This window comes from Panulirus ornatus, chromosome 2 (assembly GCF_036320965.1).
Source record: "Panulirus ornatus isolate Po-2019 chromosome 2, ASM3632096v1, whole genome shotgun sequence".
Taxonomy (NCBI): Eukaryota; Metazoa; Arthropoda; class Malacostraca; order Decapoda; family Palinuridae; genus Panulirus; species Panulirus ornatus.
Genome location: NC_092225.1, coordinates 20,162,163 through 20,188,083, shown reverse-complemented (window position 1 = coordinate 20,188,083; position 25,921 = coordinate 20,162,163). Strand labels below are relative to the sequence as shown.

Below are 25,921 nucleotides of genomic sequence, written 5' to 3'. Positions count from 1 at the left end.
TATGGCTTCTCCATATCCATAAAAAATTATGGTTTAATAATTCTTTTTCATATTTGTCATTTCCTGCTTACGTGAGGCTACATCAGGAAGAGACAAAATAGTCTCTTTTGTTCACATCCATTCACTAAGTGTTTGCCATTTCCTGCTTTAGTGAGGCAACATCAGGAAGAGACAAAATAACAGGCTCTCTTGTTCACATCCCAATCAATAAGTGTTAATTAAAATGTACCAAAACCAGTACCTTCATCCCAAATCATACCATGTGGTCTCTTTTGACTGTCTCTTATGTCATGGTTCAGCCCACTGATATAACACCCAATATACCACGATGTTACGATTTGCTCTAATTGCACACCTCTCACTTTCTTGAATGCTGAGGCCCTGGCACCTGAAAGCTCTTTTTTACTCCATTCTTCCAACTCATTGGTCTTCCTCTTACTACCCCTGCTTCTTCAATGTAGATAAGAAAACATTTAATTTCCCTTTTTTTGCACACAGAGTAGACAGAAAATGCACATTCAAAGTGTTAAAAACTCGTTTTAAAAACTTTAGCGTCTTTTTAATCTCCTCAAAAGGAGAAAACATTCCATGAAACAAGACAGGTTTCAAATTATCCACTAATAAAAGGGTTAAAGAGGGAGAAAACTGCATAGATGTAAAGTTTCCAATTTAGTTTTATCCATACTACACATTAAGAATTCTGTGTTGAAGGAAGCATTTCAGAAATCACGCACTAACAACCATTTGAATTATTCTAAAACAGTTTCCATTCCACTAAATTATGAGGCATTAAAACAGACACATTTCATTGCTCACCTTATGAGTTAAGGACTGAAGCACATGCTCAAAAAAGAATTTTCTCAACCAATGCCATTCTTTTTCAGACTGCCTCAGTAAATATTTGTACACATCAAAATCATCTATTAAGAGGGTCTTCCCAACACGATGAATCATCATACTGACATGGGCTTTGGGATTGTATGGAATTTTCAGTAGTTTCTTAATGTTCTCTGCATCTGATACAACATCTACTTCACCTATGCAGTCTGGGAACTGATGGGCCATGAGAAAGCTGGAAGAAAAGTAAAATCATATGAACATAACAGCAAGTTCTTTTTCAAACACAAGTTGGGGAGCAGATAATGATTTTTAATACCATATACAGTGTGCATCATTGAAAATCTCTCCCAAAGAAAGACTTCACTCTATCTGTACAAGTTCTTACCTAAACCCGTACCTTTTTTGCAAATATATTCATTAACTAACTTTTAATAATCAAACTGTAAATAATCATAGTTGATGGCATCTCCTGTATTACAATCAGCTGTGTATGGCTAACAAAAATCTTCCTTCAAATGTTAATCTGCATCTTGCTGACTTTTTCTTTTACATCCCTATCATAATAATTATGCTCAAAACTGTTGAAATAGCTACTTGAATGTCTCCCACAAATTTCCATCTGGTATTTTTCTCTAATGTAACATCTCTTGTTCATCACCTATTCATTATATTCTCTGTCTTACCCAAATCCTCCTTTCATTAAAATCTCCAATGCTCTTATCAATGTACATTCCTCTTTCTCCTTTTACTCTTATCTCATAGCCCTTTTATCAAAAAATCTTAAAACATATCACATTTCTTACTTCGTTTTTTTACACACAGCTGCCTCTCCTGCACTTGCAAGGTAGCATCAGCAACAGCTAAGCAACAACTTCATTTGCACATGTTTACTCAATTGCCATCATGCATTATGCACCAGAAGCAGAGCCAACTATCCATCACCAAACCCTTAAGACTTCCATACTGCCTGGTCATACCCAATGCCATCGCAATGACATACCTTACTGGTCCAATCAATTCAATTCCATTCATGATTCTCGCCCTCCTGAGGGATCAGGCCCAAATATACCAGAGCCTATTTCACTTCATCCCTCCATCTCTTTCTTGGTGTACTCCCTTTCCCATCTTACCTCCAGTCTATCTTCATGCATCCTCTCCAGAAATCCAAACCATTTCAGCACACCCTGCCCAGCTCTCTCAGTCATTCTGCATTGACATTCCTTACATGATCAACTAGCCTCACACAATACTAAATTCAGGCGCTTTATTTCCATCATGTCCACCCTCTTCCACCCATGGGGATAGTGGAGAAAATACAACCCAAGTATCTCTTGAATTTCATCTATTCTTAATTTTTTTCTAAATCCTCCCTTCAAGTATTACTTCTTTCTGAATGGAAGAACACATAGAACCAAATAAGGATTATTCCTAAAAGGATCAGTTGTCTATTCCTAATACCACATCACACACATCGTAACCCTAAAAGAACACCAGTCATACTTGTACAGGTTATTGTACAAAGACCCTAACTTTATTTGTAAGGGTTATCTTTCCCCACCCTCATTAAATGAAAAGGCATGCTTTACTGGTATGTAGAGGAGCTTTATAACAAGCAAGTGCAATAGGCACCGGGAAAAAATCCTAGTCTTACTGCGTGGAGATACCTTGCTGTACTTGTATTGGTTGTCTTTTCCCAGTGTCATTTAAACTGGAAGGGACACCTTACCAGTGTGGAAAACTACTTTATATAAAGTCTTTGAAGTTTTTGCTATCCACTGGTGAGGACAGAGGAGAGACATAGTTGCATATGTCAGTACAAGTCAACAAACAGTGCTGAACTGAGCTTATGCAATGCACCATATAAAATTAACTGCCTGTAAAGCAACATATTTGGAAAATCTAATAAGTTTTCCATTCATTTTTAACTTTTTTTTATATTAACTGTTTATCAACAAGATTAATATATTATTTGAATTTTTTGATATCCAAAGTCCTGGGAAACCCTAAACTTATATGGCTCAACCCTCTAGTGTCAAAAAATTTACAATACTGCATTTGTTTATTCCTTATTTCATATAAATCTTATACAACCAGAACAGCAGACAAAATGCCAATGATCTGGGCTCAATTCATGAGAATCTCTTCATCTCAATTTACTGAAGCTGAATGTAGACCGAGTCTGCAATGAGTCTTCATAAACAACATTGTATCTTAACAAACAGGTCAAACCAGAAGGCCACCTGTCCTGGTACATAAGCAATACATGGGCATCTACTAGTAATTAGCTTTGCTACTGTGTTGGAATTAGCACATCTGATTCAACATAACCTATGCTCGTAAGCATCAAATGTCGGTAGTCATTCAAGGCAACCATACATAAGCATACATGGTACATAAGCAATATATGGGCATCAACTAGTAATTAGCTTTGCTACTGTGTTGGAATTAGCACATCTGATTCAACATAACCTATGCTCGTAAGCATCAAATGTCGGTAGTCATTCAAGGCAACTACTCTTATACAACCTAAGTTCCCATTTCATAGAGTCTATGCTGCCTTTTACTAAAACAGATTCAGGGTGCATGTCTCAGACATTTGTTATCTACCATAACTAAGGGTAAAAAAAAAATTAACACAAAACTTTTGACCTGATTCACCATGTCCACCTGACTGGTTGTCAAAGAATGTTTTGTAAGGTTCCTTTGCTTTGTATTCACTTCATGAAAATGAAACATGACTTACAGATATTACACAAACATCCTTACCTTGAAAAATCAGCATGTTTTTGTGTTGGGTTTGGCAATCGGATAGAGGAGTGCTCCTGTAACCAATTTGATGGGGGCATCTTAAGATCTGTGTTGGACTGAAGTTCATGAAACTGAACTGGAAATTCTACCTAGAAAAAAATAATTTAAAATCAACAGAAATTTTTCTTCAAATAAAAGTCAAGCATAGATTATCCTGAAAAGAACCCAATGAAATGCAACAGAGTGCATGATTTCACATAAAAAACTACTTTCTGCAATCAACATACCTCAAGCTTAAATGTTCAAGAACTTATAATCTTTTAATTCTTATTACATTTTCATCATACAAAGTCGCTGTCTCCCGCATTAGCGAGATAGCACAAGGAAACAGATGAAAGAATGGCCCAACCCACTCACATACACATGTATGTACATAAATGCCCACACATGCACATATATATACCTATACATTTCAGCGTATACATACATAGACATAAACATGTATTTTTTTATTATTATTATGCTTTGTCGCTGTCTCCCGCGTTTGCGAGGTAGCGCAAGGAAACAGACGAAAGAAATGGCCCAACCCACCCCCATACACAATGTATATACATTCACATCCACACACGCAAATATACATACCTATACATCTCAATGTACACATATATATACACACACAGACACATACATATATACCCATGCACACAATTCACAATGTCTGCCTTTATTCATTCCCATCGCCACCTCGCCACACATGGAAATACCATCCCCCTCACCCCTCATGTGTGCGAGGTAGCACTAGGAAAAGACAACAAAAGCCCCATTCGTTCACACTCAGTCTCTAGCTGTCATGCAATAATGCCCGAAACCACAGCTCCCTTTCCACATCCAGGCCCCACGCAACTTTCCATGGTTTACCCCAGACGCTTCACATGCCCTGCTTCAATCCACTGACAGCATGTCAACCCCGGTATACCACATCGATCCATTTCACTCTACTTCTTGCCCTCCTTTCACCCTCCTGCATGTTCAGGCCCTGATCACACAAAATCTTTTTCACTCCATCTTTCCACCTCCAATTTGGTCTCCCACTTCTCCTCGTTCCCTCCATCTCCGACACATATATCCTCTTGGTCAATCTTTCCTCACTCATTCTCTCCATGTGCCCAAACGATTTCAAAACACCCTCTTCTGCTCTCTCAACCACGCTCTTTTTATTTCCACACATCTCTCTTACCCTTACATTACTTACTCGATCAAACCACCTCACACCACACATTGTCCTCAAACATCTCATTTCCAGCACATCCACCCTCCTGCGCACAACTCTATCCATAGCCCACGCCTCGCAACCATGCAACATTGTTGGAACCACTATTCCTTCAAACATACCCATTTTTGCTTTCCGAGATAATGTTCTCGACTTCCACACATTCTTCAAGGCTCCCAGGATTTTCGACCCCTCCCCCACCCTATGATTCACTTCCGCTTCCATGGTTCCATCCCCTGCCAGATCCACTCCCAGATATCTAAAACACTTTACTTCCTCCAGTTTTTCTCCATTCAAACTTACCTCCCAACTGACTTGACCCTCAACCCTACTGTACCTAATAACCTTGCTCTTATTCACATTTACTCTTAACTTTCTTCTTTCACACACTTTACCAAACTCAGTCACCAGCTTCTGCAGTTTCTCACATGAATCAGCCACCAGCGCTGTATCATCAGTGAACAACAACTGACTCACTTCCCAAGCTCTCTCATCCACAACAGACTTCATACTTGCCCCTCTTTCCAAAACTCTTGCATTCACCTCCCTAACAACCCCATCCATAAACAAATTAAACAACCATGGAGACATCACACACCCCTGCCGCAAACCTACATTCACTGTATACACGTATACACATACATATTCATACTTGCTAACTTCATCCATTCCCATCGCCACCCCACCACACATGAAATGACAACCCCCTTCTCAACCGCATGCATGAGGTAGCACTAGAAAAAGACAACAAAGGCCACATTCGTTCACACTCAGTCTCTATCATGTGTGATGCACCGAAACCACAGCTCCCTTTCCACATCCAGGCCCCACAAAACTTTCCATGGTTTATCCCAGATGCTTTACATGCCCCGGTTCAATCCATTGACAGCACGTCGACTCCGGTATACCACATCATTACAGTTCACTCTATTCCTTGCCCGCCTTTCACCCTCCTGTATGTTCAGGCCCCGATCACTCAAAATCTTTTTCACTCCATCCCTCCACCTCCAATTTGGTCTCCCACTTCTCCTCGTTCCCTCCACCTCTGACACATATATCCTCTGTGCCAATCTTTCCTTATCCATTCTCTCCAAGTGACCTAACCATTTCAATACACCCTCTTCTGCTCTCTCAACCACACTCTTTATATTACCACGTATCTCTCTCACCCTTTCATTACTTACTCGATCAAACCACCGCACACTACATATTGTCCTCAAACATTTCACTGCCAACACATCCATCCTCCTCCGCACAACCATATCTAGAGCTCATGCCTCGCAACCATACAACATTGTTGGAACCACTATTCCTTCAAACGTACCCATTTTTGCTCTCTGAGATAAGGTTCCGCCTTCCACACATTCTTCAATGCTCCCAGAGCCTTCGCCCCCTTCCCCACCCTGTGACACTTCTGCTTCCATGGTTCATTCGCTGCCAAATCCACTCCCAGATATCTAAAACACTTTACTTCCTCCAGTTTTTCTCCACTCAAACTTACCTCCCAACTGACTTGTCCCTCAACCCTACTGAACCTAATTACCTTGCTCTTATTCATATTCACTCTCAGCTTTCTCCTCTCACACACTTTACCAAACTCAGTCACCAACTTCTACAGTTTCTTATGCGAATCAGCCACCAGTGCTGTAACATCAGCTAACAACAACTGACTCACTTCCCAAGCCCTCTCATCCACAACAGACAGCATACTTGCCCCTCTCTCTAAAACTTTTGCATTCACCTCCCTAACAACCCCGTCCATAAACAAATTGAACAACCATGGAGACATCACGCACCCCAGCCACAAACCAACATTCAATGGGAACCAATCACTTTCCTCTCTTCCTACTCGCACAAATGCCTTACATCATTGATAAAAACTTTTTACTGCTTCTAGCAACTTACCTCCCACATCATATACTCTTAATACCTTCAACAAAGCATCTCTAACAACTCTATCATATGCCTTCTCCAGATCCATAAATGCTACATACAAATCCATTTGTTTTTCTAAGTGTTTCTCACATACATTCTTCAAAGAAAAACCTGATCCAAACATTCTCTACCACTTCTGAAACCACACTGCTCTTCCCCAATCTGATTCTCTGTATATGCCTTTACCCTCTCAATCAATACCCTCCCATATAATTTCCCAGGAATACTCAACAAATTTATTCCTCTGTAATTTGAACACTCACCTTTATCCCCTTTGCTTTTGTACAACGGCACTATGCATGCATTCTGCCAATCCTCAGGCACTTCACCATGAACCATACATACAATGAATATCCTTATCAACCAGTCAACAACACAGTCACCCCCTTTCTAATAAATTCCACTGCAATACCATCCAAACCCGCCACCTTGCCGGCTTTCATCTTCTGCAAGGCTTTCACTACCTCTTCTCTGTTTACCAAACCATATTCCCTGACCCTCTCACTTCGAACATCACCTCGACCAAAACACCCTATATCTGCCACTCTATCATCAAACAAATTCAACAAACCTTCAAAATACTCACTCCATCTCCTCACTTGTTATTACCTCCTATTAGCCCCCTTCACCAATGTCCACATTTGTCCTCTTGTCTTATGCACTTTATTTACCTCCTTCCAAAACATCTTATTAGTCTCCTTCAAATCTAATGATATTTTCTCACCTTAACTCTCATTTGCCCTCTTTTTCACCCCTTACACCTTTCTCTTGACCTCCTGCCACTTTCTTTTATACATCTCCAGTCATTTGCACTACTTCCCTGCAACTATTGTCCAAACACCTCGCTCTTCTCTTTCACTAACAATCTTACTTTTTCATCCCACCACTCACTACCCTTTCTAATCTGCCTACCTCCCATCTTTCTCATGCCACAAACATCTTTTGTGCAAACCAGCACTACTTCCCTAAATACATGCCATTCCTCCCCCACTTCCCTTACATTGTTTGCTCTCACCTTCTTCCATTCTGCACTCAATCTCTCCTGATACTTCCTTACACAAGTCTCCTTTCCAAGCTCATTTACTCTGACCATTCTCTTCACCCCAACATTTTTCTTCTTTTCTGAAAACCTCTACAAATCTTCACCTTCACCTCCACAAGATAATGATCAGACATCCCTCCAAAAGTCTTTCTTTCACATGCCTATCAATTAACACGTAATGTAATAATGCTCTCTGGCCATCTCTCCTACTTACATATGTATACTTATGTATATCGCATCTCTCCTACTTACCTATGTATACTTATGTACATCTCTTTTTAAACCAGGTATTCCCAATCATTAGTCCTTTTTCAGCACACAAATCCACAGGCTCTTCACCATTTCCATTTACAACACTGAATAACCCATGTAAGTACACCAATTATACCCTCAACTGCCACATTACTCACCTTCGCATTCAAATCACCCATCACTATAACCCGGTCTCATGCATCAAAGCTGCTAACACACTCAGCTGCTCCCAAAACACTTGCCTCTCATGATCTTTCTTCTCATGACCAGGTGCATAGGCACCAATACTCACCCTTCTCTCTCCAACCACTTTCAGTTTTATCCATATCACTCTAGAGTTTACTTTCTTATACTCTATCACATATTCCCACCACTCCTACTTCAAGAGTAGTGCTACTCCTTCCTTTGCTCTTGTCCTCTCACCAATTCCTGACTTTACTCCCAAGACATTCCCAAACCACTCTTCCCCTTTACCCTTAAGCTTCGTTTCACTCTGAGCCAAAACATCCAGGTTCCTTTCCTCAAACATACTACCTATCTCTCCTTTTTCTCATCTTGGTTACATTCACACACATTTAACACCCCAGTCTAAGCCTTCAAGGAGGATGAGCACTCCCCGCATGACTCCTTCTTCTGCTTCCCCTTCTAGGAAGTTAAAATACAAGGAGGGGAGGGTTTCTAGCCCCCTCACTCCCATCCCCTTTAGTCACCTTCTACGACATGCGGGGAATGTGTGGGAAGTATTCTTTCTCCCCTATCCCCAACTGAAATAAGGTATGCTTCTTGTTAGTTGGAGAATGAAAAATCAAGGACTGCTAGAGCAAAGTAAATGACTCACTTCTGAACTCTTCACTACCGCAGCTGAATGGATGTGTAAATCTTGTGTCTCGTTTAAATTCCCAACATACAGACTGCCATCAACATTTCTGGCCTGTCCATATGATTCATGGTTCTCTCTTTGACCAATAAATTCTCCATGGGTAGTATTTACAGATGGCTTTCGTATAGGACTCAAGGCTTGGGAAGACCTTGCTACTGATTTTGAGGGTGAAATGACAAGGGAATTCATCATCCTTGCTGTAAGGGCAGCTTTCACATCCCCATCGTCAATGTTAGCTGCATCTGATTCTCCTTCATCATTACCTTCCATCTCCTGGAATTCAAATAATATTTAGAAAAATGGGAACTATAAGTTAAAATTTCAAATTGATTCTAAATACATCCATACTATCTTCGAAGTGTGGTTACAATTAAACCCTTTGTTTGGCTACTCAGTTTCCTGTGCATTACTCTAACCCCGGGCCACTACTTAGACATTGTCCTCACCGTCTGAATGCATGGTAGTAAGTATCTATGCTTTTCTCATTTATCTGTGTGCTATTCATATAAGTTGTCATAATAGTGACATCAAAGAAAAAAAATCTGAGGGATGTAATACATGGTACAGTGTTGTATTGAAGAAGCATGTTACACCTCTATTATACTGAAATTGGAAATCTTACAATTAGATAAGAGTACACTGGTGCAACACCTGAGTGAGGTCATGATAAAACGACTGTAAATGTTATAATGAGGCAGAATGAAAAGCTATCAAAATTCATCAAAGAATAAATCTAATAAGGGCACTACTAATTGTAAATCAATGCATGAGGCCAGATCAGCCAGCCTACTTCTGGGCTACTTTTGTGTGAAAAGGATAAACAATTTCATTAAGAATTAAAAATCATTAATCCTTGTGACTTTACAAATGGATCATTGCAAAAGTTACACAATGGAATTTCCCATCTCAAAATATGTGGCAAGAAACTCTTGGTAGACAAACAGGCCACTGAAAATTATGCTAATTCTAAAAGTTAATGAGAGATGAAACTCTTACCCATGACCAAAATTCCTACATATTTGAGACTGAACTCTCCTGATGTTGCTTTTCAAGAAACATGCTTCCAAAAGTACAAGACCATTTAGTTTGATTCAAAAGAAGCAAGGGCAACAGTGACCGAGCTTCCATGTGCAAATGCAGCAGGCGCAAGTGCTATTTGTGGCAAGCAAGAGTGTCCATCATTTTGCCCAAGAAAGGAGTTGCCCATGATTTACAAAAGTTATAAATGGGCCTGGAACGCTAAGCAAATGACCACTGAGTGGTTCAAAAGCACTTCTGAGGGGGAGGCTTTGTGACACTGTCTCGAGAATTGCAAGACTGCCTTCCTGGTTAACATTTCTGCAAATCCTGAAGCAAATGTGTCTGTGTCTAAACATTTCTTGCAGCATTTCTTTTCCTGTGTAGTACTTTACCCATGCCCGTCATGGAAAAGGGAAGAATTTACATAATGAAACACAAAAACAGGAGTGAATTTCATGCCTCATGTAGTTAATTCTGACTCATATGTAGATGTAACTAACACATTCAAGAAAGAAGAAATCGTGAAGAACTGCATATATTTACTTGAATGGGTGTGACAATAAGAAATGCACACATAAGTTATGGCCACTTTTGACATTCAGTGATCTCAAAATCACCAACTTTGAAGGCTTTAGAATTTCAAGTGAGAAGACACAAGAAGCAGAATTGTTACAAGGTGCTACGAGTGAGAGCACTGAGATGAACATTAACTTGTATGAGGCTACCATTGTGGAATGGAAAATGCAACAATGAAACATGTTAACTCTCCAAGATAATGAGCAAAGAGATCATCAGTATGGTTGTGCATTCCCCAAATGACAAACATGAGGAAAGTGACCATGTCAGTGGTCTTGACCAGTGGATGTAGCTGGCTTCCTAAAGCACAACATAAAGATAGAGAGAAATACCAGAACACATGCAAATGGTAAACAAAATACTCTGTTTAGGGCATAAAATTCATACTACAGTCTAAGGCCTATAACTCCAAAATCTGTAGAAACCCAAAGTCCGTTATTACCCATTTCCATGGGTTACAGTTGCATACATTTTACATGTATAATAGACAATTTAAATATCTACACACACCGATTTAAAAAAAAAAATAAAAAAATAACTGAGTGGGCTTTGGCACATATCTTTTCACATAACCATAATACCCGGTTTTAAATGTTCTGCAGATTTAAAAAAAAAAAAGTTTGTCACCTGCTTTAACATATATTGTGATAACTCCCAAGCTCTGTGACCCTCCCCCTTGCCACTTAATCATTATGATAGTTTAACAATACTCACAATAATGTGGCAATGGTCAAACTCACCCTACTATGTGTAATGAGTCCACTAACAGGTGAATTACATTAGTTAATTCTGTGTTGCCCCAAAAGGGGCACAGAACCAACGTAATTACTGTCCAAACTATGGTGTAAATTACGCTTTACAACTCAACCTATACTCGGTATATCACCCTTCCATAACACAAAATCATTCGTATTCCATAGTTATGATTGTGGCAGTACTAGACCACTACTTCAACCTAATTACCGAGTGACAAACCGAAAAATCAGAAAATTATATTTTTTTTTTTCAATTGGCGTCTAAGGTAAATACAATCCTACTTGGACAATCACAAGATCCATTTGTAAATCAAGACTTACAACCACACCCAAATACCACAAGTAACAGTGACACCCTCACGCTCAATCTGATTAAATTGGTTTTATTTTCAATCACTCATTCCAGGTCTACTTTACTTTTGTTGTTGTTTAGAAGTTCTGCGAGTCCGGACTCGTTCGTGTAAGGCGAGTCATGGAGTCCACCTGGCCACACGAACGATACTCGAATTTTGTGCCCTAGACATTAACATTTTACGAATAACAATGCGAGATTTATTCAGTGTAAATGTTTCTCTGCAAACGAAAGATGCAAAAATCATTACCATCATTTCTAATACAGAATATGAATCACTTTCAGAAAAATTACAAAAAAAAAAAGGAACTTGCCTTTATGACACAAAGTCGTTAATAACATTATTGTGTTTACGTTAATTGCCTTTATGAGACAAACTCGTCAGTAACATTATTGTGTTTGTTAATTGCCTTTATGAGACAAACTCGTTTGTAACATTATTGTGTTTGTTAACGATAAGAACATTAACATATAAAACACCAGTTAAAAGTGCAGGTAATTCTGCATAAACGAGAATCGGTACGAGGAAAATCTAATTAATTTTTTCATGACTGAAGCTTCAGACTCTTTAGAGTGAATGATATAAAGGTACTAACCTGGGAAAACAAGCACCATTGAGTGTTTGACGCCGACGAAAGAGGTCATAAATATTACGACAAAATATAAGAATGGAAAGAGTAAAGTGATGCGGAGAAAAACTGACATCACAATAGCCAGTCTCGGAGATGCCTAAAATTGGTAAATTTACATTACACTGCCATATCTAGTTAATTGTGGAGGATTTCAACTATTGCCTACCGTTAGCCACAGTAATTAGATGATATCAAGAAAGTCAAACTAGGGAACCCGGAAGAGGACTGAATTTTAGTCAGGAGACAATTGGTCTATCTTATTTCTGATATAACTCTATCGAGTATGTAGATCTAGATGTGATAACAGAATTCTATACGATGATTAATCATTCCTTCATAAAACTGTAATACTCTCAAAGAAGAATATTCGAAAATCGCAACCAAAGATCTATTTTCTTAGACTTGGTTTTTGATTATATGAAGGGTTATCATGAAAAGTTATTAAACTGATAGCAAGTACGAATAGCTCTTTTGACTGATGAAACTAATCAGCTATTAATTCCACAAGAAATCGGTCTTTGGCTAAGCCCTTATCCCCTACAATCCACCAAAGGGGAGATGAAATTCGTGTTGCGTGCGTGTGTTTACATCGCTTTACAATGTAGTGGTGAATGGAGAGTTTCCTTCCTTAAATGTAGTGACGTCGATGATTATCAGTTGGTCGCGATAATGATAAACCAAATCCTTCCGCCGAGCAATATGCTGTGGAATATTCTGGTCTTCTGTATTATTCTTCAGCTGATATTTCATGTTAATGATGGCGCCCATGAGGAAATATGTAAGTGAAGTGTTTAGGCTAAAGTCGGTAGGGTAATTAGCTTTTTTTTGTTAGAAAATATGTATACAAGAGGTTATAAAGAAATGATAATGGATGGTACTTCCTGACCAGTTGGTACTAATGTGTATCAAATGTTATTTTACGTAGCAATAAAGCACCAATATGTTCTCGCATATTTCTACTCGTAAGTACTATTTTACTTTCGACATGTTGAATTAGTAAAAGTGTATTTCAGCTCCGTATCGAAATTAGCCCTGAGAAATTACGCCTTACCTTATGTTTTGGGCAACATGGGGGCAAGTGTTACCAGTCCCTTGAGAACGATTGGACATAGTATAATGTGTAAAAACATAAATCCAGACCACTATTTAACCAAACTTATCAGAATAATACACAATCTTACGTACAATTTTATATATGAACCTCATCAAATTGCCATAAAGGATAAAGCGTAAAGAGTGCAGTCCAGGATCCTGCTCCTTAATATACTCACACAAGGTCTTGCCATTACACTGGCCCATTATCTTACAGTAAGCTTTACCAATTGCACCCCAGTGCAGAGGTGCTAATGGTCCCTCAAATGACAGTGGAAAAAAACAGGACTTTGGTGCAATATCATTTTAGGTTCTTTATATAATTCACTGTGATAACAGTAATATCTGCAGTATGGTTTGGAGCACTGTTTTACTGAACAGTATTGAATACAGTGACTGTATATTCTATAAAATTTGGGGTTAACTAAATTAAAGATATGTTATGTATTTGTAAAAACAATATCGAGAACCTGTGAAAACTTCTCTCGCAGTCAAGATTTATCTTAATTTTCAGTATTCTAGTAAAAATATGCCGCTCATGCTCATAAAAACACAGCCAAATTAGAAATGGATATCAACAAATGGTTGACAAACCACAATCTAAAGCAGGAGACAAATACACTGTTGGTATATATCAGCTATAATTTTAAGCTATCTGCTCATGAAGTGATGGTGTACATTCATTTTAAATACTTAAGATATTATTAGCATTATAATACTCCTAAAGTATTTTACCGGTTAATATACTTATAGGAATAAAGGTTTTGTACACAGTTTGGTTTTGAAGAATTCAGGTATATAACAATATCTTTTGAAGAGCAAATTAATGTATTACACTTTATTTTCTCTTTCAGTTTCAAATGCTGTATGGAATGAAGCTACCATATTTGATTTCATTGAAGATGATATCTTCTTTGAGGTAATCTATCCTGAGAAGCTAAGCTATACATATCGCCTACGTCAAGCAAAAAACTTTGGAATACCATTTGTAAGTTCCAAAACATATTTGAATACATTATGGACAAAAAACAAAGAATTATACTTTTTTATTTTTAGATTTGTATTTAGCTCCACGTATAAGAGTGAGTGCTCAAATTACAGAGGTATAAGTTTGTTGAGTATTCCTGGTAAATTATATGGGAGGGTATTGATTGAGAGGGTGAAGGCATGTACAGAGCATCAGATTGGGGAAGAGCAGTGCGGTTTCAGAAGTGGTAGAGGATGTGTGGATCAGGTGTTTGCTTTGAAGAATGTATGTGAGAAATACTTAGAAAAGCAAATGGATTTGTATGTAGCATTTATGGATCTGGAGAAGGCATATGATAGAGTTGATAGAGATGCTCTGTGGAAGGTATTAAGAATATATGGTGTTGGAGGCAAGTTGTTAGAAGCAGTGAAAAGTTTTTATCGAGGATGTAAGGCATGTGTACGTGTAGGAAGAGAGGAAAGTGATTGGTTCTCAGTGAATGTAGGTTTGCGGCAGGGGTGTGTGATGTCTCCATGGTTGTTTAATTTGTTTATGGATGGGGTTGTAAGGGAGGTAAATGCAAGAGTCCTGGAAAGAGGGGCAAGTATGAAGTCTGTTGGGGATGAGAGAGCTTGGGAAGTGAGTCAGTTGTTGTTCGCTGATGATACAGCGCTGGTGGCTGATTCATGTGAGAAACTGCAGAAGCTGGTGACTGAGTTTGGTAAAGTGTGTGGAAGAAGAAAGTTGAGAGTAAATGTGAATAAGAGCAAGGTTATTAGGTACAGTAGGGGTGAGGGTCAAGTCAATTGGGAGGTGAGTTTGAATGGGGAAAAACTGGAGGAAGTGAAGTGTTTTAGATATCTGGGAGTGGATCTGTCAGCGGATGGAACCATGGAAGCGGAAGTGGATCATAGGGTGGGGGAGGGGGCGAAAATTTTGGGAGCCTTGAAAAATGTGTGGAAGTCGAGAACATTATCTCGGAAAGCAAAAATGGGTATGTTTGAGGGAATAGTGGTTCCAACAATGTTGTATGGTTGCGAGGCGTGGGCTATGGATAGAGATGTGCGCAGGAGGATGGATGTGCTGGAAATGAGATGTTTGAGGACAATGTGTGGTGTGAGGTGGTTTGATCGAGTAAGTAACGTAAGGGTAAGAGAGATGTGTGGAAATAAAAAGAGCGTGGTTGAGAGAGCAGAAGAGGGTGTTTTGAAATGGTTTGGGCACATGGAGAGAATGAGTGAGGAGAGATTGACCAAGAGGATATATGTGTCGGAGGTGGAGGGAACGAGGAGAAGAGGGAGACCAAATTGGAGGTGGAAAGATGGAGTGAAAAAGATTTTGTGTGATCGGGGCCTGAACATGCAGGAGGGTGAAAGGAGGGCAAGGAATAGAGTGAATTGGAGTCATGTGGTATACAGGGGTTGACGTGCTGTCAGTGGATTGAATCAAGGCATGTGAAGCGTCTGGGGTAAACCATGGAAAGCTGTGTAGGTATGTATATTTGCGTGTGTGGACGTGTGTATGTACATGTGTATGGGGGGGGGGGGGGGTTGGGCCATTTCTTTCGTCTGTTTCCTTGCGCTACCTCGCAAACGCGGGAGACAGCGACAAAGTATAAAAAAAAAAAAAAAAAAAAAAAAAAAAAAAAATCTTAGCTTACACATTTGTTTTATTATGAGCATTACTAAATGAGATGTATGAAAAAAAATGAATTAAGAGCAACTACTTGAAGGCTATTTTGATATTTGCCAACAGACAATTTGTCCCCTTGAATATTCTACTAATATGGAACTATGGTGACAGATTATGGATAAAATCAACTCCCAAGTTCTTCTTACACACAGAACCCTGAAACTTATTTCCTGCCAGATATTATCATAATGAGGCTTTTCATTTCATTCCATCCTCATTGCTCAGGTTGAATTTCATCAACCATGTTTTAGACCCTGTAAGCTGATGCAATCCTCCTCCCTTTATACTTCTCTCATGACCTTTGCATCACCTGCCAACACATGCAGGTTGAAGTCCATATCATCAGGCATAGTATGTAAATTAAGAGAAGTGGTACCAGATCTGAACACAGTGGCACTCTGCTGGTCACCACAACCCATTTGGAAAAGATACTTCTAACATGCATCATCTGCTACCTCCCACTGAGATATTCTTCTGCCCTTCAAAGGAGTTCCCTTCTTACTCCTGCTTGGTGATCTAGCATCTTAACCACCTTCCCATGTTGTCTGTCAAATGCTTTCTGGCTAACCAGATACAAACACTTCATCCAGCCTTCTCTTTTGTCTGTGACCGAGTTCAGTTGCTCATAAACTACAAATATGCTGTTTCACTTAAGTCATTTTTTCCTTTCAGAATCATCCAATTTCTTTTTAAAAAATTTTTCCTTTCAGAGTCATCCAATTTCTTTTTAAAAATCCATTATAGAGCCTTATACTCCACAATCATTAGTGAGACCAGTCTGTAGTTCAGTGCCTGTTCTTGGTCTCCTTTCTTGTATATAGGAATGATGTTTGCCCTTTTCCATTCCCTTGGCATTTTGCCTCTCCAGTGACATCTTGAACAGTATATAATGTGGTTTATCTGGCATAGTTGCATGAATCTTCAGCACACAGGATGAAATTTTATCTGGACCATGAGCCACGTATGAGTCAAGACTTTTTGATGTTAATTACTACTCTAAATATCTCATTGATTTCCAAAACCTCCTCCCCATTCCATTTCCCAGGTGTCTTCCTCTTTGAAAATGCTTTTGAACTTATCAATTCCTCATCTACAATATTTCCCTCTGAATCCCATAGCCTGATTACTTGTTCCTTAACTTGTAGATGACTCCTAATGAATTTATGGGAAAGGTTTGTATTTTTTCCTGTTTTGTCCACAGTATTCTTTTTTTCTTTTTATTTTAAGAATTTTTACTCCTTCCTTATCCTGCTGTACTCATTCCTTGTACTTCCATACCTTGTTAATGCTCACTGGCTGGAAAGCCATCCACATCTTCACCGTGGCATATTTTTGCCATCCTTTACTTTTTGACATCTTTTATTAAACCATTCTTTCCTCTTCCTTACCATATCCCTGTATTTAAGGCTTGAAGTACCCACGTCTCTACTTTTTCATGGTAAATTTCACAGAAACTTTCACTCAAAGCCCGGTTCCTGGCCATTGAATTGTATTTCCCGGTCTTTGTTACTAGAGAAATTGTTGAGGTTTGCGAAATTTCAACAATTATATCTCCTTTGTATGTCTTGTCTCGCCTCTGCTTGTGTAACATCCTTATTTACCACATAGTCCAACTTGGGTATTACATGATGACATTTTCCAATTTGTGTATCATATACGGTTTTCTTAGTATACTAGTTAGTGTGAAGGCGCTTTATAGTGGCAGTGGTATTCAAGTCCCTTTCATGGTACAGGAAATTTTCCTGTGTACACTTTAAAAACTTGTCTCTCCACAACTCCTTATCACCATGAGAATCCATATATCCCAGTCTGTCTCTATAATTAAGATTCCCCCCATTATCAATACTTCACCATTTCTAAGAAATGAATGTTTCACTGCTTCATGCACCAAATAGAGTTTGCAGTAATCATTATTGAAACTGCATAGGTCATGCTGCTTTCACTGTGGGAAGTGGCCAGTTGGATGTGTTTAGATAGAAAATAATTCACTAGAAATAGATACTGACATTAATTTTCCTTGTGTATCGTATTTTGTTTGCAGAATCATGTATTTAAAGGAATACGACTTGTGTTAGCTGATCCTTTAGAATGTTGTTCACTGCCTTATAATGCACCAGAACTTCAAGGAGCTGTTGCCTTAGTCTCAAGAGGGTGAGTGGGAGACTGTTTTGTTATTAAGTTTGTTGTAATGATTTGTTACAGACTCATGAAAAACCCTACATTCAACATTGAGTAGTTGCTCATTTTATAATTTGCCATATCACATTAGGCAGAAAGCATCATACACCTGGTTAGTGATATGCAAGGGTTTGCTATGTCTTAACTTGGGAATTTTTAACTAAATTCTTCTAAGCTACTGTTGATCCTTATAATATGATGAACTTTTTTTTTTCAAGGGATTGTTCATTTGTCAGCAAAGCAGTGAAAGCTGAAGAAGCTGGTGCACTTGCTGTTATTGTAATGGATAGCAATCCTGAAAATGATGAACTCTATATTGAGATGGTTGATGATAATACCAACCGAAAGCCAAAGATACCAGCAGCCTTTCTCTTAGGGAAAAGCGGGTGAGTTGAAGAAAATTATCTTTCGCATTACTAACTTAGCTCTGTTCTCTTCTCATGGTTTGTTGGAGTGTTTACCAATTTGGGCTGATATCTGGAGCGAGCCAAGTGAGGATTCATCCTTGACGGTTTAGGCTGTGTCCAAATGTGCATGGTTGTAAGGGAGGAATAGTTGTTTGATGAGAAAAATCTGGATAGTTTTGGATAGTTCAGCTATGTATATGGGTTAAGCCTGGGGTTTAGTGAAAGAATAAAAGCAAAGGAAGGAAAGGCACTTCTGGTGAAGAATCTATATGGAACTATGATAAAGAGTGCATGCACGCGAGTTGAATTTATGGGACTATGTTAAACACTGCATACATGTGAGTTCAAGACGTCGTGAGCTAGAATGAGATTAGCCTATGAAAGGATGATGATTGTTGGTGCGTAAGCACTTGTAGTAAGAGGAATAAAGATGAAAGAAGTATTGCTTGGGAGGATTTCATTGGGTGCCCTGGGAGTTTTGATTGCAAGTGTTTTTCATGCTGAATATGGGATGTGGACATTTGAAAAAGGAAACTAAGTCATGAAGTGAGGGAAGTTAAATTGCTAGTGAAACAGAAAGGGATAATATGCAGGGGATGAATGTGAGTGATTATGAAGAGTACAAGGGAAAGCGGAAGGAGGTCATGAGAAAGGTACGTGGGCCAAAATAAAAAGAGGGCAAATGGAAGATGGAGAGATTATTAATGAACTTTGATGAGATTAAGAAAATATTTTGGAAGAAGTGAATAGTGAGACCAAGAGAATGAACAGGAGCACCACTAAAGAGAGCATGTGGGGAAGAGGTAACAGCTAAGATGCGAGAAAAGATTGGAATAAATATTTTTAAGGACTACTAAATGTTTTCAGTGATAGGGAGGTATCTATAGTGTGTTGGGTACAAGGAGGTGTATGGACCAAGACTGCCATGGGGAACTGTATGGTGAGAAGAATGGAGGTAATGAAAGCCTTGCAGAGGATAAAGTTTTGTGAACTGGCAAGAGTGCTTGGATTGTTGTTGGTTATTTCAGGAAAGGGGTAACACTTGTTGATTGGTTTGTCTGGTTGTTAAGTATAAGTATGACCCAAGACAAGATGCCCAAGGACTGACAAAATGCATGTATACTGTTTGGCAAAATTCATGTATAGTGCCCTATCTTGGAGGCAAGGGGGACAAGATGAATTTTCAAACTACTGAGGTTTAAGTCTGTTGAGTTAAACGTTAATCTGTAATGCAGAACAGTGATTGAGAGGGTGGTGGTATGCACAAAAAATCTGACTGGGGAAGGAGCAACATGCCTTCAGAATACTGTAGGTACTGCCTTGATGAATTGTGAGGAATACTTGGAGAGTGCCTACCTACCTATGAGTACCTATGATGAAATATGGCCAGAATGGTAGGACTAGCACAAAGCACTCACCACACACCTTGCTTGATATATAAGACCATTCTTCTCGGCTACCACCTGCAATATCAAAAGTTGGTTCATCTGGGACTGATTTCAACCATATGACAAGTTTTCTTTTATTGCTTCAGGATGTTGTTCCATGTATGTTTCTTAATTTCTCCTGGCAGTGTATTGAATGATAATCATTCTAGTTTTCCGGCTGGGCTGTCATATTTTATTGTCTACTTTATTATTTTCTTCTGTTCAGTGGTATTCTTGAAGACTTAACAATTCTGTATCTTCCTTATTGAGAGGCGTTCAGGTTTAACATGTTTTCTTTTATACCTTCAATTTTTTGCCATGCATAGATATCATATATATGTCTTCTTTTTAAGCTATATAGTTGCAGTTCTTTCAGCTTTTCATGGTAGTCTTATATGTTTCATTCCCCCATTTTGCTTATGAAGTGCTTCTGAATTCTAATATGTTTGTAACTGTTTCCTTGGTGGCCATACAATACAGTAGTTTCAATTTTGTTTCTTATATTTATGTTAATCATCCCTGGGGATAGAGGAGAAAAAAAAATTCCCTTGCATTCCCTGTGTGTCATAGAAGCCGTCTAAACGGGTCAGGAGTGGGGGGGGCTGGAAATCCTCCCCGGTTTTACTTTTTCAAAAGAAGGAACAGAGAAGGGGGCCAAATGAGGAGTTTTCCCTCTAAGGCTCAGTCGTCTGTTCTGGAAAACTACCTCCATAACATGGGAAATGGTGAATATGTATGAAAAAAATATTTACGAATATTTTCATCAATAGGTTTCCATCTCTTGTTGAAAAAATCATTTTTTTTCTTCTTATATTTGCATTAAATATTTTCATCAATAAGTTCCATGTTGGCGAGGTGGCGATGGGAATGAATAAAGGCAGACAGTGTGAATTGTGTGCATGGGTATATATGTATGTGTCTGTGTGTGTATATATATGTGTACATTGAGATGTATAGTTATGTATATTTGCGTGTGTGGACGTGTATGTATATACATTGTGTATGGGGATGGGTTGGGCTATTTCTTTTGTCTGTTTCCTTGCGCTACCTCGCAAACACGGGAGACAGCGACAAAGCAAAATAATAATAAGTTTCTGCCATGTGCAGAGAAAGTTCTCAGAATCATAAGCATCATATGAGTTGACAGTGCTTTTTTCTCAGTATGTTTTCTTGAATCTAGTATCTCATTATTGATAACACCCAAATCTTTTATATTTGGCCTACTTTCTATCAGTTTCCCTGTCAGGCCTTTATGTGGAACTAATAACGAAACACTCTTTGATCTATAACTTATTTGTTCAAATTTGTTTACATTAAATTTCATAAGGTGCAACCTCTGCCCATTTGTAAATTGTTTCTAAGTCTTTTTGCTTCTCCATTGGATCAGTTTCTGATCCAATCATTTTGCTTACTCTGGTTTCATCAGCAAAGCTCATTACTATACTTTCCTTTACTTCACTGTTGATTTCTGATGTCAGTATTACAGAAAGTATTAAGGCTAACACTGTTCCCTGTGGTAACTGAGATGGTTCATTTTGCTACCATTTTGAATTTTCTGTCATTCAGAAATTCTTTAATCCATCTTCCTATTTTACTCTTATCTCAATAACATGTTGAGCAACATTTTGTTGCAAACAGGAATATGAACTGTGTGCAGATGTATGCCAAAACATTGGATTCATTCAGGCAATGGTGTCTTGCTATTAATTTTTTATCTTCACCTTGTGTAAAAAGTGTTTTAGCTATTGATAATATTGACAATATTTTTCCAAATCAAAGATACACTTTGGAAGAAACTATCATTAAATTTACAGGCCCCAGCACAGATATCAGAAGTAAACAAAGACTTTATGAACAATTTGCAGAAATTTGTAATGAGCATGATTCTATTAAAATGGGTGATTTTGAAATACAGGTATCTAAGTAGGGAGAATACTTTCCACTTGCACCAGGTATGGGCTCTACCTTAATTTGCTCAATAGTGCCCCAATACAGTTTGTTGAAAAACTTACTTGTGATCTGGAGTTTACTGGTTATGGAGACTCTTTTGTCGTGGTCAACCCCTTGAGAGAGCTCCCAAAGGGAACGGGCATCAGAGAGGCATATAGATGAATGTATTAAACTTAATTCTAGCAACACATGAGAATTTGTCTACAGTGTTGGAGATAAGTTGTGTTCAAGTGTTCACCAAGAAATTACCTTTGAGGTAACTTCCAACATTGCCTGCAATGCAAAAAAGTACCATAATTTTAGATTTGCAAGTTGTAATGATTTTTGCATTGCTCCAGACAAGGTAATCTGGGATGATATTGTCAATGAAATGAATGAGGATGTAGCTTGGAAAAGCTTCAGTAAGATTTCAAAAGTAGTATGGGGAACATCTGTACCAGTGCACGGATGACAACCATCTCCCAAAGTCATAAGCCATAATAGTGGAACAGTGAATAAAGATGTGCCTGTTATCGAAGAAAGTAGCATGTGGAATAGTGAAATAAAGAAGTGCCTATTGTCAAAGAAAGTGGCTCATAAGAAACTGATCACATTATACAGTAGATTATGTAAACTTGTGTAGAAAAACTGAGAACTGTATGTTGAAGTAAATGTTGGCATGAAATGTTGCTGAAAATAGCAAAAGAAAATCGAAGGACTTTCTTAGATAAGTTAGAAGCAAGAGAGTCATTACCAAGTCAGTTGGCCCATTAATTACATAAAATGGTTACCTGGGTCAGGACGATGAAATACCACTGATGACACATATCTTGTCCTGGAACCAGTTCCATTGCCAAAAAAGGAACATTCTACAACATATGGACATAAAAGCTGAAGATAATAATATCAGTTCAAATTGGAATGGAAGTAAATAGAAAGGCAGGCATAGATAAGTTTTACCTGTGGACATGAAAGAGGTTCACTACAGGAAAAAGTTCCAAAGAACTTGAAGTTTGTTAATGTATTAGGTAATATGACCCTAACCTTAAATTATTGCCCACTTAACATTTGTGGTTGATAATCTTATGGAAATCATCATGGGAGACAAGATTGTTATATCATATGGAGGATTACCTTATGATTAATGATAATCACAGCATCATATTTGACAAAATTATTCATATCTGACAAATCTATTTCATTTACATAATCTATATGTATGATGACAATAGCAATGGTGTCATCTACTTAGATTTTCAGAAAGCTTTCAACAAAGTCCTGTATTAAAATTACTAATTACAATTAAATTGCAAGGTATGGACAGGACTGCACATAAATGGATAAAAAATTGGTTGACTGGCAGTAATCAAAGAGTGAATAATGGTCAAGCCTCAGAATGGTTAGACATAACAAGTGATGAGCCGCAGGGATCAGTGTTGGGACCACGTCTCTTTCATATATATATTAATGACATTAATAATTGGTTGTGTTATGAGGTATTAAAATTTGCAGACTATACAAAACTGGGTAAGTAAATTTACAACTAAAATTGAGCATTTATACCTTGAGACTAACATTGACAAACTGATGGATTGCACTCACAAGTGGCAAATAAGTAAGGATTTTTTTTTTTTTTTTTTTAAAGGATATGTGATTAAATATGATATCAGAGAGATGCTTGGGTGAAATTTTTTTGAAATGATATGATTATAAAGGATGTGTGGTAGATGACAAATAAGATGTATATAGTACTGTGACAAAGTGTAGCTGAGGGTATTGTAAGAAGAGGTGTGCATTACAACATTTGTTTCATCATTTCAGTATTGACTTTGTCAGGAAATACTTTAAATACTTAATTACTTTTTTGCAGGTATATGATTGCAAAAACCTTAATGGAAGCTCATGAAGCTGCAGCCATCATCAACATTCCAGTTAACCTAACTTCAGTTCCTTTTCATAAATTAAATCAACCTCCTTGGATAATTTGGTGATGCTTTGTTATTTAGGGTGATAAATTGGAATTATTTTAGGTAACATCCTTTTTGTAAATGTTGGATCCTCTCCCCAAAGGCCTATAAAGTTCCTGTGAAAGTCCTTTTCCCCTTTGCTCAAAAGTGCCTGCAGTTACATTTTTAGTTGCATTGTATTTCAAGCAAGTTATATTTAATTTACTCTCTTTGGTAAGACAATTTATATGGAATACATGTATTTATAATAGTACTCTTTATGTTTGAAATTATATGAGAATTTTCATTTTATGTATGGTATTGGTAAATTCATGAGTAAAAGTTTCTGTGGTATGATTTTGTGCCTGATTTTGTAAGTATGGGGTGTAGATACTGAATCAGCTGGCTGTTGTCACTCAAGAGTATTACTCTGAAAATCTTTTTGTTTCTTAATAAAGATATCTCTCCATTTGACATTTCTCTCTGATAGTTACCTTCCTTAATAGCATATGTAGATTCCTGCTTAACCCTTAAACAGTGGGTTACTGCGTTCCCACCTAAAAGTAGAAAAAAAGTCTAAAAATATTTGACCTTTTTTTTTTTTTTTTTTTTTCTTTTTTACAAATTGAAGATATATAAAAGTCTTTCTTCTTTCATACTATTCGCCATTTCTCGCATTAGCAAGGTAGCGTTAAGAACAGAGAACTGGACCTTTGAGGGAATATCCTCACCTGGCCCCCTTCTCTGTAAGGATATATAAAAAAAAAGTAAGCTAACATAACTTATGTGGCCATGGCTGAGCCCTAAAGTTAATGGTACACTGCTCAGTCAAAGAGGGAGAGGAAGGTGGTTAATTGTGGTGGATTAGCAGGAAGGAGAGCCCTTTGAGCAAATTCAACGATAACACATCACTATCTATGAAAAAGATATATGTAAATGTAAAAGTATGTACAAACAGGTGAGCTACCATGACTTATAAAGCCAAGATTTAGATCTATGGTTAATGCATAAATCACCCAACATAGGAGCGGTAAGGGGAGATAAGGATAAGGCTTACATCAACAATTAAGACACAAATTGACCAACTTAGGAATGATAAGAGGGGTTGGGGGGTAGTATGAGGGAGGCATAGTGGTGCTGAGCCACATGATACCAGTTCATTAAATGACACAACATTATCCCTAACATTATCCCTGGTTCCTAGGTTTTATTGCTTATTCAATTACTCTGGCTCTTCCTTGCTGGGATGCTTTTAAATAGTATATTTTGTTTTTGACATCCTCAATACATTTGCATGCATTCTTGATCATATGTGCTCATCATTTCCTGCATTAACAAGAAAACAATGAAACCACAGCTTATTCACAACCAGGGTCTACAGACCTTTCTGTGTTTTCCCCAACCTGCTGCTTTTGCCATGGTTCAGTCCACTGACAGCACATCATCCACAATTTATGACAACACTCCCATTCACTCTATCCCATGCATATCTTTTATCCTCCTTTACGTTCAGACCCTGAGCAATGAAAATCATTTTCATGCCATCCTTCCAACTTCAATTAGGTCTCCCCTTTCTCCTTGTCCCCTCCACTTTTGACACATACATCCTCTTTGTCAACCACTACTCGCTCATGCTCTTCTTATGTCCTAACCATTTCAGCATACCCTCTTCAACTCTCTCAACCACACCCCTCATATTACCACACCTCTCTCTTACCCTTATATTACTAACTTGATCAAACCACCTCACAACACATACTGTCCTCAAACATTTCATTTCCAACACATCCACATTCCAGTGCACATCATCTGTAGCCTATGATTCACATACATTCAACATCATTGGGACTACTATATCTTTAAACATACCCATTTTTGTCCTTCCAGATAATGACCTCTCTTTCCACATATTCCTAAATGCTACCTGGACCTATGCATCCTCATGTCTACTTTCATGGTTCCATTTGCTGCCATGTCCATT

At 38.1% G+C, this 25,921-nt stretch overlaps 2 protein-coding genes across 7 annotated transcripts in view; one reads left to right on the top strand and one right to left on the bottom strand.

Annotated features, from left to right (window-relative positions):
• LOC139753881 (erythroid differentiation-related factor 1) overlaps window positions 1–25,921 on the bottom strand; it is a 103,385-nt gene that overhangs the window by 71,060 nt on the left and 6,404 nt on the right. Inside the window, exons 2-5 of one of the 5 annotated variants that reach the window (XM_071670847.1) lie at window positions 22,078–22,288; window positions 8,926–9,240; window positions 3,607–3,737; window positions 817–1,072 (exon numbers count right to left, since the gene is read on the bottom strand). In XM_071670847.1, the coding sequence (XP_071526948.1) occupies window positions 817–1,072; window positions 3,607–3,737; window positions 8,926–9,237 (699 nt within the window). In that variant the 5' untranslated portion in view covers window positions 9,238–9,240; window positions 22,078–22,288. Of the gene's footprint in view, window positions 1–816; window positions 1,073–3,606; window positions 3,738–8,925; window positions 9,241–11,303; window positions 11,323–11,639; window positions 11,659–11,735; window positions 11,831–12,266; window positions 12,377–22,077; window positions 22,289–25,921 lie in introns of those variants that run through there. The other 4 variants (XM_071670863.1, XM_071670841.1, XM_071670855.1 and 1 more) reach the window with 4 other exon arrangements.
• Window positions 12,860–24,409, top strand: LOC139753969 (PRADC1-like protein). 2 transcript variants are annotated; one of them, XM_071670932.1, is made up of 5 exons: window positions 12,860–13,080; window positions 14,249–14,382; window positions 18,095–18,204; window positions 18,450–18,617; window positions 23,865–24,409. In XM_071670932.1, the coding sequence occupies exons 1-5, from the start codon at window positions 12,861–12,863 to the stop codon at window positions 23,983–23,985; spliced, it is 753 nt and encodes a 250-aa protein (XP_071527033.1). In that variant the 5' UTR covers window position 12,860; the 3' UTR covers window positions 23,986–24,409. The 2 variants fall into 2 exon arrangements, with proteins under 2 accessions (XP_071527033.1, XP_071527041.1); XM_071670940.1 differs by lacking the exon at window positions 12,860–13,080 and adding an exon at window positions 13,228–13,264.

Bases quoted from the DNA above. Each gene is read 5' to 3' on its own strand.
- LOC139753969 (XM_071670932.1), top strand. From the start codon at position 12,861: ATGAAATTCGTGTTGCGTGCGTGTGTTTACATCGCTTTACAATGTAGT. The intron at 13,081-14,248 runs GTAAGTGAAGTG...TTTCTCTTTCAG, and splicing joins TGGCGCCCATGAGGAAATAT to TTTCAAATGCTGTATGGAAT. The intron at 14,383-18,094 runs GTAAGTTCCAAA...TTTTGTTTGCAG, and splicing joins AAAACTTTGGAATACCATTT to AATCATGTATTTAAAGGAAT.